This window comes from Camelus bactrianus, chromosome 3 (genome assembly GCF_048773025.1).
Source record: "Camelus bactrianus isolate YW-2024 breed Bactrian camel chromosome 3, ASM4877302v1, whole genome shotgun sequence".
In the NCBI taxonomy this organism is placed as follows: domain Eukaryota; kingdom Metazoa; phylum Chordata; class Mammalia; order Artiodactyla; family Camelidae; genus Camelus; species Camelus bactrianus.
Window position 1 is genome coordinate 9,850,774 of NC_133541.1, and position 18,029 is coordinate 9,868,802.

The window sequence follows — 18,029 nt, forward strand, 5'->3', positions numbered from 1 at the left end:
GGAAGAACAGAGGCCCTTTAAGATTAGTGGTCACCATTCTACCTAACAATGGGCTGCTTTCCACAGAGACTTCCTTTGGTTATTTCTTTCAGGACAGTCTACTCTGACATAATGACTTGCACTGTGCATATATATTCCTTTCTACACAATAACGTATTTCCAGGGCAATGAAAGTTGAAACAGACAAAATACAGCACAGAATTTTGGAAATGTCAATAAAAAAAAAAGAATCTTTAATTTCATGTAAATTATTTAAAAATCCATAAAACAAAAGGGTTGTGGGTCCCGGTTATTTGACTTTTTTAAGGGACTGTCACTTTGCTCTGATGAACTTACTTGCATATGTAGTTAGGAAGTCAAACAAACTTGTCAATTCTGAATAGACTCATAAAAATTAGCTCCAGAAACCTCCAAATGCTCTCCATGCAGGATCTAACCATGACAATTTAAGGTCCCTTTTCATAGCAATTTCAATTAAATGTATGATTTATGTACTCCTGAAATATCCATATGAAATAATCAAATCTGCTCATCTTTTATCGAATCAGTTGTGTATTTGATCAATACTCAAGGAAAACAAACCAAGATTCTCTGTCTCGTTACTTTGTTCACACATCTGAAGCATGAAACCTAGATATGCCCTGACAAAGGTAATTGCAACAATGAGCAATATATCATAATCTCACAGCCCTGTCATGTCACCTGGCAAGGACAAAGCAGTCGGGACAATAGCCAAAACACCACATGCATTTTAGAATGATTTTTCCATTGCTCAGTAGGTTTCAAATGAATGGCTTTTATTCCCTCCAGTTTTAGAGAACACAGATATATTAGAATATGGAAAAGGTTAAAATGATAGGACAATTCTTAATTACTTTCTAATAAAAGTAAAATTTACGTATAATTAACCCCTGAGTAGCTTTATTACCATTACTGTGCACTGAGGAAGAAAACACAAATTTTCCAGAGATTTCAAAAGTGTTTATAGTTTTGGGCTTTAAATTATGATTTTTCTCTCTCAAGAACTTTTGACTTTCCATCAAATCTTGCTTGAGCAAGAGGTCAGATTGGGCTGCATCCCTGAGGAAATGAAGGGTTTCCACTGGGGGATGGGGACAACAGAAGAGGATTTCTTGGGGTGTTGGGGGGAGAGGAAGAGACTGGGCTTTAAATTTCCACCTAGGGGAATAGAATGTTGCATTGCTCCAGAAGAAACTGGAACTATAAGCGACAGCAGATGACAATGTCCTAGCAGTTCCCCAAAAGCAGAAGCCACCCTCTGGTATGTTTGCTTCCAAGACATTGATCAAAGGGGTCACAGTGACATCTCTGATCATTCTGGATCCTTTCCATCATGGACAATCTTCAAAGCTCAGGCTAGGGGTCTGTTCCAAATCTCAGCCCTGGGGGCTAGGATGAGGAGGTGAAACCATTTCTGATAAACTGATAAAACAATAAAGAAGCTGTGGTATATTTATACAATGGAATACTACTCAGCCATAAAAAAGAATAAAATAATGCTATTTGCAGCAACATGAATGGATCTGGAGACTGTCATTCTAAGTGAAATAAGCCAGAAAGAGAAAGAAAAATACCATATGATATCACTCATATGTAGAATCTCAGAAAAAAGAAGATACAAATGAACTTATTTACAAAACAGAAACAGGCTCACAGACATAGAAAACAAACTTATGATTACCAGGGGGAAAAGGGGGTGGGGAGGGATAAATTAGAAATTTGGGACTTGCAGATACTAACTACTATATATAAAATAGATAAACAATAAGGTCCTAATATATAGCACAGGGAACTATATTCAATACTTTGTAATAGCCTAGAATGAAAAAGAACACGAAAAGGAATATATATGTATATATATGTAGACTCGAATCACTATGCAGTATACCAGAAATTGACACAACATTGTAAATCGACTACACTTCAATTAAAAAATAAATGCAAGACAGTATGTATCCTTGATCTGATCAAGACACACTAGATTCAACTAGACAGAGGGGAGAAATTCCAAGGGAGCTGAGGGACACGGAACCTGCCACTGATCCTAGGAAAGCAGAGCATCCTGAGTGTAATGCCAACATCTCAGTGTGTCTTCAATTGTATGAACTGACTAGAGACCACATAGCAACCTGTGGGAAAAAGATGCCTTTGCCTCTTTGTCATTATTCTGAAAAGTGCAAGCAGGAGTGTGGAGAGGTTAAGAAGTCAGGCAGAGTCGTACACTTAGTAAAATGAAGGTGAGACACCCTTCTCGTCTTCTGTTCTCCAACTCCAGGAGTTGTGGTTGCTTAACATAAAAGCACCATTTAAATCACATTACACACATCAACATTTTAAGGTTAAAAAATTCTTTTGGAAATAGAAATCAACTTATTTGCAGGAGAAATCTTCCTGCCTCAGATTGTGGTACTGATTCCCCAGCAATCCCCTCCTTAGAGGGTCCAGGTTTGGCTGGGGGAAGCCTGCTGTCCACCAGGAATGGGACGGAAGTCAGCCTCAGCAGGTGGGAAGGTTGAAATGCTCATTTCTTGCATAAAAATTCAGATTCACTTATAGGTTGTATTAACATAAACACTAAAATCTATAGAGTCAGTTTCTTCTTAAATTAACTAGATATTTGAGAATTTTCATGATCACGTGCATTCATTGTCTTTGCACAGATTTAAAATGACTTCATCTGGGTCCTAGAGATGATCACACTAATTAAAGTAAGTCAGACAGAGAAAGACAAATATATGAGATCACTTACATGTGGAATCTAAAAAAATGATGCAAATCAACTTATTTACAAAACAGAAGTGGACTCACAGACATAGAAAATACACTTATGGTTACCAAAGGGGAAAGTGGGAGGTGGGATAAATTAGAAATTTGCGATTAACAGACACACAATACTATATATACAATAGATAAACAACAGAGTCCTAATATATAGCACAGGGAACTATATTCAATAGCTTGTAATAACCGAAAAATGAAAAAAGAATATGAAAAAGAATATATATGTGTGTGTAACTGAATCACTATGCTGCACACCAGAAATTAACACAATATTGCAAACCATTAAACTTCAATAATAAATAAATGAATAAATAAAGTTAAAACATTAAAACAAAATAAAGACTTCATCTGAAATTGCTAATTTTTGTCTGCTTTAGCTAAATATTGGTCCCAGGAAACAGTAAACCCTTAATTAAACTACACAGTTTGCAACTGCAAAGAAAAGGCCAGAGGTCTACAAAGGGGTACTCTCGCATTATTATTTAAGTTACAGTCATGCCAATGGAGTGGGCATGTGCCGGAAAAAAATCCAGGGCTGGAACCAGCTGACCTGGCGGACACTGGCCCGTCCTCACATATATGGAGGCATAGGTGGTCCTGCTGGAGGGGACAGCACTGCCAGCCAGCCTCCACGGAACACTTACGAAGTTCCAGGGACTGCTCTGAGCAGTTTCTATCTGCTAACCCATCGAGTCTTAACAAGATCCAGGGAAGATGCCATCATCTCCATTTGTGTTGACGAAATGGAGGGTCCCGCTGACTGAGACCACACAGCGGTCCTGATGAGCCTGGTGCCACCAAGACAGTCCGGCTTTGGAGCAGAGCTCTTCCCACGCTTCGTTATACATTCTCTATGGATTTTAATCTCTGCAAATTTGAGCACCTAATGAGATAATGGATGTGAAAGTGCTTGGAGAAATATAAACTATTATACAAATGTCAGCTATTAGTATTATTATCTAATTATCTAATTACTTAGCCACATGGTCTGAGAATAAAACCCTGATTGGAATGTGCCCTGAAAACCCTGTCACAGCACTGTCACACGTGTCACTTCCTGCTTTCTTTCATTTTTCAAAGGAGACATATGAGGCTTAGATCATTAAAATGGCTTGAAATTAAAACCCAAACCAAACCAAACTAAACCAAACCTAGTGTCAGAGCCAAGAAATGAGAAAGAGAAAGTTCTTTCTTAGCCTGAAATTCCTTTCTCTGGCAACCTCAAAGCTCATTCGCAAACTTAAAGTGTGGTTGAAATGTCACCTCCTCCATGCAGCCTGCCCTGATGCCTGATTGCCCTGGAAAATTAATCCTACCCCCATTATGCTACCTTAACACACTCGAAGACCAGACTCTGAGCAATTTCAGCAGAGAAATGTGTACAGTATTACACAGCAACGGGTTTTCTGGGAGGAGAGTAACAGGATAAAAGCAGAGTCTGAACCTTTATGTGAAGGTAGCAGGACTCTGTGTTTAACTACTTGGGGACACGAGAGACCAGGAATTTCCTGGAGTGCAGAGAAAGGAAATCTTAATAACAGAGCAACCCAAACTAAAGTAGTGCCCACATTAGGGAAGAAGAAAAAAGTGTGTATTTAAGAGAACTTTTTTTTGCAAAAGCTCCCTGGTACTTTGGGACTATGCAGACAGAAAGGGAAGGAGAGCCAATGTGACTGGACGCTCTTGAGCTGATCACTGGAAGGACATCGCTGACTCGGTGCTTGGGGGTTTTCTGCAGCGCAGAGTAAGTCCATCTAAGAAAACTGAGCAGACAGTACGGCACTCTAACAACCAAGCACACACCTTCTGTTTCTCCAAGTTTTAAGGTGATTTATTGGCAGTTGCTAATTCTGGTCTACTTCAGTTGACCACCTGTCCCAGAACACAACTAATACTCAACAAATGAGTGTGAAAAAGAAGAAACTCCCCTCGTGTGTCGTTCCTCAGGGAAGGATTGGCAGGAGATGTGTGTTGGGAAGTCGATGTCTTGGGGAAGGACAGTCTTAATTTTTAAATTATAGCATTGATGGAGATGGTGAAAATTGACGGGAGTTAGAAAAAGAATCTGGGCTTGATTTTAACACTGGCTCTAACAGACCTGACTATCTTTCTAGATCTTAAATAATTTCCAAGATCAAAGTTTGGTTATATATAAATGTGATTTTAGGACAGAGATGTAGCTATTCAGGTCATGAATGGTAGAAGCTGAAGCCACAAGAGCAAGACAAGGTCTCTAAGGGGTAATAAAGATATCAATTTAATTCCAAAGGATTATTTTACCATCGAAGGAAAGAGTTATTAACAAGAATGCACTAAAATAAACAGCTGTGAGATCGAGCCACTGTCTCAAACAGGTGCTCAATGAATGTTTTGTTAGGCTTTTAATTCAGGACAATCAGGAATAATACACACACAAACTGTGACAGACAAGTTCAGGGCTGAACACTTGACCGTGGCAGCTTTGTTTAGATATCCTTTTGCCAGAAAGTTTATAAACATTCTTTACTTATTCTTAGGTTAAACTAATTCTTCCTAAATGATATAAAATCTTACCTTTACGTAGATCATGAAAAATAAAGCCAACTAGATTCACACATATCTTTAACTGTCAGAAAATTTGCATTCATTCCCACCCTCTTGTTATCCAATCTTTGCAGAAGGTTAAGAATAATTTGAAGGTTAAGTATTATTTTATTTTAAATGAGAGTTAATTCTTAGAGCAACATCAAATAAAGAGAAAGGGGAAACTGTTTAACAGAAAATATTGTGTAAGAATAAAGGGGAAAAATAGTGGAAATTATATGCATATAAAAGGGCTATTATCAATTACAAAATCAATGATAAAAATATCAATTATTTGTAAGATTATTAAATTGATTTAAATTCAGCTCAAAGCACTGCAGTCATATCTAACCACAAGTTAACTGTACAGAGTAAAAACACTGACTCTGGCTTAAACTGCATTATCAATCCGTTTCATTGAAAGTAGCAGTTCTTCTTTACGGGCTCTGGATACACTTGCCAGTTTACAAACTTGCTTGGAATAAGAGGTAGCTCGTAGAGATAAACTGGTTGTGTTCTCCTGATCTTTGCTAGTAACTTGAAAAGCTCAGATGTCAGAGTTTCACTGAGGCATTTCCCTGAAAATAGTAAATCAGCCCATCTACTGTTCCTAAAATTAACTGAGAGAAAAAGCTTGGGGGGGCGGCCGTTATGCAAGGAAGCTTAGGGTCCATGTGGCTGTTCTCTGGGCAGATATATTTCTAAGCTTCATTTCTAAGTCTCTCTGCCCAGAATATCGATTTCACCTGGTCAACTGCTTGCGACGTATAACGGTTTTACATGAAAATTAAAACTTTCATGGTCCCAAGGAAGGAAAAGTACTCATTTGGTTTTTAAACTGATTTAGATTCAACCAATATCATTAGTTAGTATGCCTTTTGATGTTTGACTATCGTATATGAATCGTATATGAATAAAGAGAAGGCTGGTAAAGCTTTTCACACTACACAATAACTCAGTTTCTTTACATCTGTATACAGTGGAGGGAAATGAGCAAAATGACGTTTATCACAAAAAATAAATTTCATATACGTAACTTCAGTTTAAAATGCACAGCTCAAGAATTTGATTGTGCATGAGATTCTGCATGATGTTATCATCATAGAATGGTATTTTTATAACTCACTCTAGCCCCCAACTATTTCCTTGTAAAGTTTTGTCTCCTATTTACTGTTCAAAAAAAAAAAAATTAATGTGGCACAAAATGAAGAAAAGCATTACATATATCTCCTTATAAATTAACAGTCTAAAGATAACAGATTCGTATCTCTCATTGTCAATAATTGTGAAAAGAAATAGAAAACTAATACAAATCAGTTTAGAAAAAAACAAGATTTAAAAGCTAAATCCTGAGAACATTACAATGTTCCATAATTGGCATTACACTAGCTTAAAGAACCAGTCTTTAATTTGCCATGAATCATAGACTTTCCCTAGATATCTGCATGGTTTGCTCCTGTATTCATTCAGGGACCTGATCGAGCATCTTCTTGCAAAGGATGCCTTCTGGTCCTCTGATCATTCTCTCAAAACCAGAGTGGCTCTCAAACTTGCCAGTCTCATAACCCTTTCATGCTTAAAAATTACTGAGGACCCCAAAGAGCTTTTATTTACTAAGTGGTAGAGAATGCTATTTTTGATATTAACACTGGGAAGTGTTTACAAGCGAAGGATGCGTTGCACATTTTCCGTGAGCCGTCAGAGCGAGGATCCAACCTCTGGGAAGGGCCACTGAACTCTCATCCCGCGAGACTCCCATTCTCAAACTCCGACCCTCCCTGCGTGAGAGCGTGCATGGAAGGGCAAATAGCGTGGTGGGAGGACTATGAAAACGGGTGCCTTTGCAGGCCCCCTGAAAGGGTCTCAAGGACCCCCAGGAATCCCAAGTACACGGTGCACTCTGGGAGACGCTGCCCTCCTCTGTGCCCCACCAGCTTTGTCACTGCTGGTAGCAATCACCTACCTGAACTTACGCGCTTCATAGAGTGCTTGATTTCAGCCTTTCCTGCCTGGAATGTGAATGCCACAAGGACAAAGACCCTCTGTGCGGCTGCTAGTAAGTGCTTAACACAGACATTTAAAGAAAGAATGTATCAGCTACCTGCGCCTGTGGTGACATAGTAAAAACTCAGTATATTAAGATCTGACTTCATCAGTTGCTGCTGAAGTGACTTATTGTTTGATCAGTGGCAGTTTTTATGTTTTAACGTCTGGGGGAATCCCGTAAGACATCTCCATAAGGTACCACCAGGAGACCCCTCCTTCCACTGTGCCCCGGGCAAAAGTCTGCTTATTCTGACTTTGTCTTGGGCGCTTTCTGCCTCTTTACTTTTGCTCACTTCCAGCAGCTTTCATCTGACACTCGTGTTTGTGTGCTGGGTACCTATGGTGCCCTGACAGTTTCAAAACCCAATTATACTTTCATTAAAAATTTCAGCCAGGCTTTAAACTTTGTGCTTGATTCCAGGAGACCCTGATAACACAGATGAGAATGATGCTTTTACTGAGAAATTTGCACTGCTTTCTCTTACTTAGGGAACGGATAAGGAGCACTTGGTATTTTATGTCTTTGCTTGTCCCTTTAATTCCTAGGTCTGCCGCTGAGCCAGTGACCTCTTTGGAGAAGGTATAACATGCTTCTTAAATGTCTATGTGATAAAAGGAAATCTAAGAAAAGGAAACTGAACGTTAGCTGAAAACTACCAGGTAGCAATACAGTCTGGAGGGAAAGATAAGGACAGCTTCCTGGAGGAGATGACTTCACCCTGCGTGCTACCTGGGTGTTTACCCTCAACTTCCGCCCACACCTTTCATGGCTAACTTCCTTTTGGCTCTGTAACACCACAAGGAGCTGGGGAAGTTAAGTGTGAGTGAATCTGGAAAAGAAACAAAAGGATGTACGCAGAATCAGACAACATCACGTCTGGAACCATGACAAACTTCTAAAGAAGAGACTGTCTTGTTTATGTTTCAAAAACTTGGCCCAGAGAGTGTATGATGAAGTAATTTCACAAGGAATGAACAATTCAAGGATGTCACCAACTAATGTGAATAAATTCATGTCCAGGAAAGGACTTGGGGTCTCCAGAGTCCAGGTGACAGTCCCCAACCCCTGGTGGAGTGAGAGGAACAGCAGGACTTGGATCCAGGTCTTAGGGCTTCAAGGGCAGGATGGGTGACCTTGAACCCACATCCAGAGACTCTCCATCCTGTCAGGTCTGACTGAAGACCTGGTTTCCACCATAATAGAGACTAAAACAAACCAGTCCTCTTTCCCTGAGCATCACATCAATACTGTGAGCCACAGTATTAATATATTTCTCACTTTGATTATTCTAATTACTATGAAAAATCTTACACTCTTAAACCACTTTAGAATCCGCTGTTGCCATGCTTGCCAGGAGTTATGAAAATACTCACTTGACAACGATGTCTCTTACCTTTACTACGATTACATAAGAATATATGGGATTATATTTTATAGCATTTTAATAACCTGATCTCTCAACAATTCTCTTGCTTATATAGAATTAAGTATATTCACAGTAATTAGATGAAAATGACAGACTGTAAATCAAGAGCAAGTAATTCATTTCTGTCAAACTGCACATGATCATTCTATTCGGATTTTATAGTAACTTATATGATTGATTCTTGATTTTTTGAATATGTTCTGATTTGAGAACTCAATAAGATAACCTTCCTTTGCCATAATAAGCAGAATATATTAAGCTCCTAAAATTTTCTCCCTATGGAACATTGGGATTTTCTAAAATATGGTGGAATTTCAGTTTCTCAATGTGCAACAAAAGGAAATAATTGCTATTTCAAAATATAATATTTAAGCAAATTAACGATCTTTATAAACACATGAACCGTTTTCCCCCAAGCTGTCTATTGTCTTTCTGATTTTGACTGACAAATATTTTTATCAAGTTTTGGCTAAGACGTAATGAGTTTGTGTCTCCAAGGATGCGAGGATTAAATAAGCTACTCGGTCTATGGCGGTTTGGGTCGAGCTGTACGTTATGTGAGAAGCTAATGACCCTGAGCCTCAGTCAACAATTTTTTTTTTCCCCAGTAAAGCAACAGCAATTCCCCTAGTGACTCCGTGACACATACTTGTTAGAATTGAAATGACACAGCCGGCAGCCACACAATAGTGGCGGGGTGACGGTTTACACACTGTTTAGGACGGCACGTCTTAAACAATGCAAAGTGTTGGAAAACTGGTCACTGTGTGAGGCTAGAGTCAGTCAGTACACTGAAGCAGTTATTGCTCGCCTTACTCGTCAAGAGTAAGGGTTTATTTACTAAGATCCAAATTTTATTTTAATCAGACCTTGGAAAAGAAAATAACAAAAGCTTGGAAACACAACAAATGAAGTCCGATGTGCTTAGGGGTTGAGATTGGTCGCCACTGCCGTAACTTTTCAAGCTGATTTTAGACTGTGTTTAGTGTTGTTTTAGTCTCTTCTGAGTCAGGACTAAGACGCTGGCTCTCAAGGGCAGCCTGCCAGGCCCAGCTTAGCCTTAGCCATTTCGCGTCTGCTCTAGCTAATGAGTCCACTGATTGAACAATCACGAAAACAAGGGGCGAGCAGAATCTGATGGGTGTGTGCTAATTACATGAAAGGTGTCAAAGAGCCCCTGGATACCGATGTGTTACGTTCATATATCATGACTATAAAACAAGGCGTATTGTTCTAGTATTTCGCAGAATGTTGTGCGGATCATTTTCTTTGCTACCCCATTCATTCTCTGTCTCAGAGGCTGTATCCCAAGGGTCCCCTGGCATTTGGTTTTATGACTGGACTTGGCCAGTGGGAGGCATGACAAGGACATCGGAAGGCAGGAGGAGAGAGAGGCTGGGCTATTTATTCCTCTGCTCCCACCAGCCATGCCTCTTGACTCTGCTGGCACCAGTTCACCGATGTTTCCTCTGGGACTAAGGGTGGCAAGGGTTTCCATCTGTTGCTGCTCCCTGAGTACCTCTGCAGGCATTGACTGCTCCCTTAATCTTGCTCACTCCTTTGTAAATAGTCCCTTAATTAAATTCTTTTCACTTAAACTCTTTTTGAGTAGAATATGTTTCCCATCTGGACCTTGTTACGAAAATACAAACAGCAATTGAGACTTTTATGTTACGATATTCTAAGTACTTAAAATTAGCAATAATTGATCCCCCAAATGATAGTTATCTCGTCAATATTTTAATATTAATTCCCTAAATTTTACTCAATTGGTTCAGTCTAAAACTGACTCTGAAAATACTAAAAACAAATAAACGTTTCTTAAGAACAACAATATTCCATATTTCACTGTGGTTCAGATCCTTTGGCACAAAACTTTCCAGTGGCACTTTCGTCACCTGTGGTTCTTGTTTGGTTTTTTTGATTTTTTGTTTTGTTGTTTTTTGCTTTAGTTCCTTTCCTGTCTTCAAACAAGGAAACTTTTCTTCCAAAAGAACAATTAACTAAAACTCTAGGAGTCTTCAAAAAAGTAATTCAATACATGACAACATTAACGAATCCTTCTGAAAACCAAAAATTCAGCAATTAGCAAATATATCTCAAAAAAACTTTAACTGGAGTATTTTATTTTCCTGTAATAAAGATACATCTTTTGTAGGTAATCTTTGAAAACATTTGCAGAAATACAAAAGTGATCACTAAAAGTTATTTCTGTATCTCCTGTGTGTAGAATGCCTCAATTTAGAAAGTTCTGGATTATTAGTTGATTTAAAGATGTTAAAAAGTTCATGTGTTTATTCTTTCTGTTATTTTATTTATCTCTTCTAGTATTCATTTCTTTCTTCTACTCTTTCGTTTCATGTTACTTTATTTCTGCATTGCTTTTATTATTTCCATTTTCTTGGCTGCTTCCTGTTTTTTTAGCTGCTTTTAAGGTGTTCCAATAATGAGTATAATATCCTTTTATTTTGTCTTTTATCTTTAATAATAAGATTATGATTTCCTCTCAGTGTAGTTTTTTTTTTACCATGCCCTATGTTTTCATATAAAATATAGCTATTTTATTTGTTTTGTAAACAGTACATGATTTTCTTTTTTACTTCCATTTGATTCAGTAGCTCCAAAAGTGTTTCTTGATTTTAATGTGATTACATTTTACTTATCACTTTATTATTTACTTTTAATTTTTACTGCATTATTATCAAAGAATTTTGCCTTTTTATACTTTTAATTATTAGAATTATCTTTACAGTCTCGTAGCTGATCAGTACTTGTGAATCTTCCAGATATATATATAACAAATGTTTATTATTATTCGAAAAAGATAACTTTTACAATTTACTTAAGGCATTAATTTGTTATTTATTCCAACTTTCTATGGCCTTTCCTTCTAGTATTTAGCCTGATTCTGAGAAATGTCCACAATGTACTTCATCAACTTCTTTCATTTTTAATAATTTTTAATATTCAGATGTTACATTGTTTGGTGCACACATGTTCACCATATTTTACCACACAATGGTAAGTTATTTCACTGTGTAATTCCTTTTTGACCCTGCTTAATGCTCCTGCATTAAATTCCACCCCATCTCACATTATTCTTCCCAATTCCACCCTTTGTGTTCATTGTATTGCTGTCACTACTTTGTCTATTCCTTTAATTTCAACATTTAGCTCATTAACATAAGTGTGTATATTAAACATAACATCACTATTTTATCTTCATTTACTACAAACTTGAATTTTTATTCTCTTTCAAAAAATTCAGTGCACTTACAGGTAGTGCTAGATTGATATACTTGACTTATCACTTCTATTTTAATTTGTTTGCTTCTTAATTTACTCTTTTCTTCCTTCTTTTTTTTTTTTTTTGTACTTCCTATGAATTAAAGGTTATCCCTCTGCTAAAATCATAATAAAATATATTTCTCCATTATTATATAAAAATAAGATAGCCAAAATCATCCCCCAGATACACTATTTTATCTCTGCTTTTCTTACTTTCTAAAAAATGAGTACATGTGCCTCAGTATTAAGTAAACATAGTTCTAACTACAGTTGCTCCTACAAAAGAAATGTATCTATAGACTTTGAGAAAGAAGAGGTAATAATTTTACATTTTAACATATGAAATACAGAGAACAAGTATAATACAAATCATGCAGCTCACTTTAGGAGTTTTATTGAGGGGATGCGTATGGGTTAAAACAAATCTGGATATTCATGATGGTGTTATCCTAAGATTAGTGGGTGTCATAAAGATCACAGAGAAAATGAACTCACATGTAAATTAAATGGTTTTAAGATCACTATGCTATCTTATTCTTATATCTTCCTTTTACATAGCAAAAATACATGGGTATTTAAGGAAATTCTATTTTTTTAAATTAAGGAATAAAATGCTCCACTGATTTCTGATGTAGGAATTATCAGGGTAATGTATTTTTTAGTGATTTAATTTTTAGCTTTTTGTGGGATTTTAGTTAAATAGGTCAAGAGAATTTTATGATTTATTAAAGTGAGGTTTGTTTCAACCCATAGAACTTTTATTTCTAAGCCTCAACCACTCTGGTTGAAAAATATATAATTATGTAGAAAGAAAGACATCTTTAAATATCCTCTTGAGAGTAAGACAGCCATGCAAGATAGCTAAATACAGAAATGTAAGGAGTTCCTGCATGGTACTATAGCATAGTACTAAATAGTACTGTGCAGACTGCATGATTTTTTCTATTTTGTTATATAATTGCTCTACTGTTTAAGATCCCTACCAACAATAATCTGTAGGAGTAAAGCATTGAGTGTTAATTTTAAAGGAGACACTGTTGATTAAACAACTGTATGATGAGTTCACACAATGTGCTAGTTTAGGTGCCAAAAAGGGTATCAGAGAACTGGTGAGAATCACCAGCATGTCAATAATTGGTGAGAACTCCAGAAGCCAATTACTTACTTAAGAGAGTTTGACTATACTTCAGTAATATATATATATATATATATATATATATATATATATATAGAGAGAGAGAGAGAGAGAGAGAGAGAGAGAGAGAGAGAGAGAGAGAGAGTTTATAATCAAATGTGAGTCAATGTCAGGTAATGCAAGAAGGGAGTAAATGAGAGTGGAGTGAAATGGCTAAAACACGTAGAAACACCTCTGGAAGTCCTACAAGATATGGCTCATGATATTAGTTATATTAATATTATAATTAGTTGCATTAATATTATAAAATTAACATTAATGGCATAATACACTTAAACTTCAATTGTCTTCAAGCTTAACGGTCATTTGACTTACTTTCGCTTGTTGAATAGTCTTGTGGGTCAAGTATTCCTGATTCCTGCAGGGATCTAATACAGGAGTCCACCAGTTCAAGACCTGTTGTGAGCTCATCTTCGATATCTTTTTGACCATCTGAAATGCAGTATTTTAAAGTGATGAGCAAACACCTGGTAATGTCAATATTAAAGCTCAAGTATCATTTAATAATCAAGAGTAACCTAACCAAAGACATTACTTTTATGAAGTTCTCATTAGACATCACATTGTAGTCCTTGGTCAACCACTATTAAACACCAAGGCCAGCCAATTCTATGTATCCATACAGAACAAAAAATTACTAGGGAATTGGAAGAACTTAACTGCCATGAACTCTTGAGCTATTACAACAGCTTCACTTAATTGTCATGTCATGATGTTGTCATACACACTTTCATAAGTGTCTTTTTAAAATTCACATGAGATATATGTAGAAGCAAGTATAAATGTTCATCAAGAAGCTATACTTTACCTTGTGATTGCCAGTGAAACTGCTCTTCTGTTGAACTGTAAAAAAGAGAATACAAAGGTATAACACACTGGTTAGACACAGAAGAACCTAGACTATGAGACGCAAAGGCACATTCGGGCAGTGATGGTGGCTCCATGGCACTCCCTTCAATTTTCTACTGAGAAAAGGGATCCCATTTTGATGCCATCTCAACTTCAATCCCATTTGATATGCACCTCTTTTGATTCACAGATATTAGCGTGTTATCAATGGACATCGTTTAGTAATTTTCAGAAGAACAGCTCATGTTTTACAAATCCCAGCCTATTATACTCAGTCCTTAACCATTGTTTCTACTTCCATGCAGTTCTATCCAATTTTAGTTATTTTAAAATACAAGTCTGAATAGATTCACGTAGATTTCGTGATATTCTAATAAAGAAATAACTTTCTCCATCTTCATCATAAAGAGATAAAATAAATCTATAACTTATTCAAGACATATAAGCACTTCCTTTCATTTATTATGCTTTAAATTAAGGAATTTTAAAATTGTAACACTTTATCACCAATTGAATATACAGTTCCCAAATTCTCACTTTACAGATACATCTCATAAAATGACCCAAGCAGAAAGGGTTACTCATATAAATGATATGCCAAAGATACTGCACAGATTTTATCTTTGCAGGCACAGAAATTTATTTTGAATAAGTTATTAAAATACATAAATAAATTTAAATTTTCTAAATATAAACAACTTTCATTATATATGCAAATACTTCCAACATACTCTTTTTTACACGCCAATAATTGGTGAGAAATCTAGATGCCAATTACTGACATGGATCATTTTGAGAATGATTTTCTATACTGATTTCACTAAATCTTTTACTCTGATCAAGCAGCTCCTATGAATAGCTCATCAGTCTCACAAGAGCAAGTAGGTTTTAGAACTTTAATCTGTACCTTAGAGATGGCTTCTGAATACATTTGTAGGGGTAGGGGGAGGGAATTCTGGTATAAATCAGTGTTCAGAATAGCCATGATTGATATATAGGAAGATGAGAGTAGTCCCTTAAGAGCCATATGGCTTTTTTTAGGGTATCTTGCGCCTCAGCTAATCCATTTTAGCCAAGTGGAAATGGTTTTACAATGATGAGAGCTACAGACAGTTGATGATACATGAAATGGTAACATTACAAATTCAGTCCAATGCAACTTTTCCTAGCACCAGTTAGGTGTAGCATTATATACTAGTAACATCTAACAGTAAAATTTAACACTTAAAACAGAAATTTAACCCTATAATTAATATTTTAGAAAGTACAAAGCATGTTCACTTAGTAAGTGGCATTTAACATAGGGATAGAAAATGCTTTCATATTTGTGGTGGTTGAATGGTGCCCTTTTCCCCCCAGAAATATATCCACACCAAATCCCTAGAAATTGTGAATGCTTATTTATTGGAAAAGAGTTTTTACAGATGTAATTAAGTTAAAGATCTTCAGATGAGATCATTCTAAATCCAGTGACAAATGTCCTTATAAAAGACAGTAGAGGAGAAGGACTGCCATGTGAAGATGAAGGCAGAGATTGGAGTTATGCATCTGTAAACCAAGGAATGCCTGAGGCCATCAGAACCTGGAGCCAAGAAAAGATCCTCCCTTTTAGCCTTCCTAGGGAACAGCCCTGTCGACCAACCTTGATTTTGAACTTTTGGCCTCCCAAACTGTGAGGTAATAGTTTTTTTAAGCCACTCAGTTGTGGTAATCTGTAATTGCAGCCCCAGGAAACCAATACAGTATTTTTCAGATTCAGTGAAAATGCTCTCAATGTTCTATCCTTCAGGATTGACTACTGTCTCTGCTTTACACTCCTTTTACCAGTTCAGCCCTTTGCGAAGTACTTATGGTACATCAGTAATTCACAACTGTCACAAATCTCTTTGGTAGATGGGAAATAGCTGGCTTATTGATGTTAAATAACTTGACCAAATGCATCATAAGGAACTCAGCAGAGATTTAAACTAGTCTGTCCAACTCCAAAACTCATGGAACAGAGCTGGAGGAGTCATGCTCCCTGACTTCAGACTATACTACAAGGCTACAGAAATCAAAACAGTATGTATGGTACTGGTACAAAAAACAGACACACAGATCAAAGGAAGAGAACAGAGAGCCCAGAAATAAACCCACACACTGTGGTCAATTAACCTAAGAGGCAGGAATACACAGTGAGGAAAAGACAATCTCTTCGATAAATGAATCTCATGGGAAAACTGGACAGCTCCGTGTAGAAGGATGAAATTAGAACACTCTCCAACACCATATACATAAATAGACTCAAAATAGACAAAAGACCTTAATGTAAGACTGGACACTGTAAAGCTCCTGGTGGAAAACTCCTACTCCTTCTGCAGGCGGAACACTCTTTGACAGAAATTGCAGTAGTAGTTTTTTTTTTGGATCTGTCTCCCAAACCAAAGGAAACAACAGCAAAAATAAACAAATAGGAATTAATTAAACTTAAAAGCTTTTGCACAACAGAGGAAACAGTCAAAAAAATGAAAAGACAATCTACTGAATGGGAAAAGATATGACTGATAAGGGGTTAGTATCCAACATATACAATCATCTCATACAACTCAATAATAATAAATTTTAAAAATCTGATTGAAGAATGTGCAGAAGAACTAAATAGACATTTTTCCAAAGAGAAAATGCAGATGGCCACTGGGCACAAGACAAGATGCTGAACATCACTAATCATCAGGGAAATGCAAATCAAAACCACAAGATACCACATAACACTGTCAGAATGGCTATCATCAAAAAACACACAAATGTTGGCAAGGATGTGGAGAAAAGGAAACCCTTGTACACTGCTGGTGGGAATGTAAATTAGTGCAGTCACTGTGGACAACAGGATGGGGGTTTCCCAAAAAAGTAAAAATAGAACTACCATGTGACCCAGCAATTTCACTCCTGGGTATATATACGAAAAAAAAAAAACCAAAAACACTAACTCAAAAAGATACATGCACCTTGATGTTCATAGAGCATTATTTACAACTGCCTAGGTGTGGAAGCAATGTAAATGGCCATGGACAGATGACTGGATAGAGAAGTTGTGGCATATGTACACAACAGAACATTACTCAGCTTAAAAAAAGAATAAAATTTTGCCATTTGCAGCAACATGGATGAACTTGGAGAACATTATGCTAAGTGAAATAGGTCAGACAGACAAAGACAAATACTGTACAATGCCACTTGTATGTGGAATCTAAACAAATACAACAAACTAGTGAATAAAACAAAAAAGAAGCAGACTCACAGATACAGATAGAGAACAAACTATTGTTACTAGTAGGGAGAGGGGAGGAGGGAAGGGAAAGATAGGAGTAGGGAGGAAAAAAAGGGTTATTATGGAATTATATGAAGCCACGTGTGTGAAACTTTTGAAAATTGTAAAGCACTACAGAATTTAAAGGGTGGGAAGGGATAAATTCGGGACTTCAAGATTTGTAAATATTAACCACTATGTATAAAAATAGATAAAAACTGAATTTCTTCTGTATAGAACAGGAAACTATTCAATATCTTGTAATAACCTCCAATTAAAAAGAATATGAAAATGAATACAGGTATGCATATGTATGGACTGGGTCATTATGCTGTACATCAGAGATTGACACATTGTAACTGAATACACTTCAATAAAAAAATTAAAAAATTTTAAAATAAATATCCTTCATTCAATAAAAAAATTCATGGAGGGAGACACACGTGTTGCTTCCCACCTGAAGCAGGAAGAGGGAGGAGGTCACTGGGAGCTTCTCCCACTGCTCATCAGAGTCCCGCTCTCCTCTCCTTGCAGGCACACTGAGGACCACACGTCCCTGCCCCCTTCCACGTAG

The 18,029-nt window shown here is 36.8% G+C and overlaps 1 protein-coding gene across 2 annotated transcripts in view; it reads right to left on the reverse strand.

Annotated features, from left to right (window-relative positions):
* The window catches only part of CTNND2 (catenin delta 2), an 886,271-nt gene that overhangs the window by 414,454 nt on the left and 453,788 nt on the right, over positions 1-18,029 (reverse strand). For both annotated transcript variants that reach the window (XM_074356308.1, XM_074356299.1), the window contains exons 4-5: positions 14,129-14,163; positions 13,636-13,752 (exon numbers count right to left, since the gene is read on the reverse strand). In XM_074356308.1, the coding sequence (XP_074212409.1) occupies positions 13,636-13,752; positions 14,129-14,163 (152 nt within the window). The remainder of the gene's footprint in view (positions 1-13,635; positions 13,753-14,128; positions 14,164-18,029) is intronic.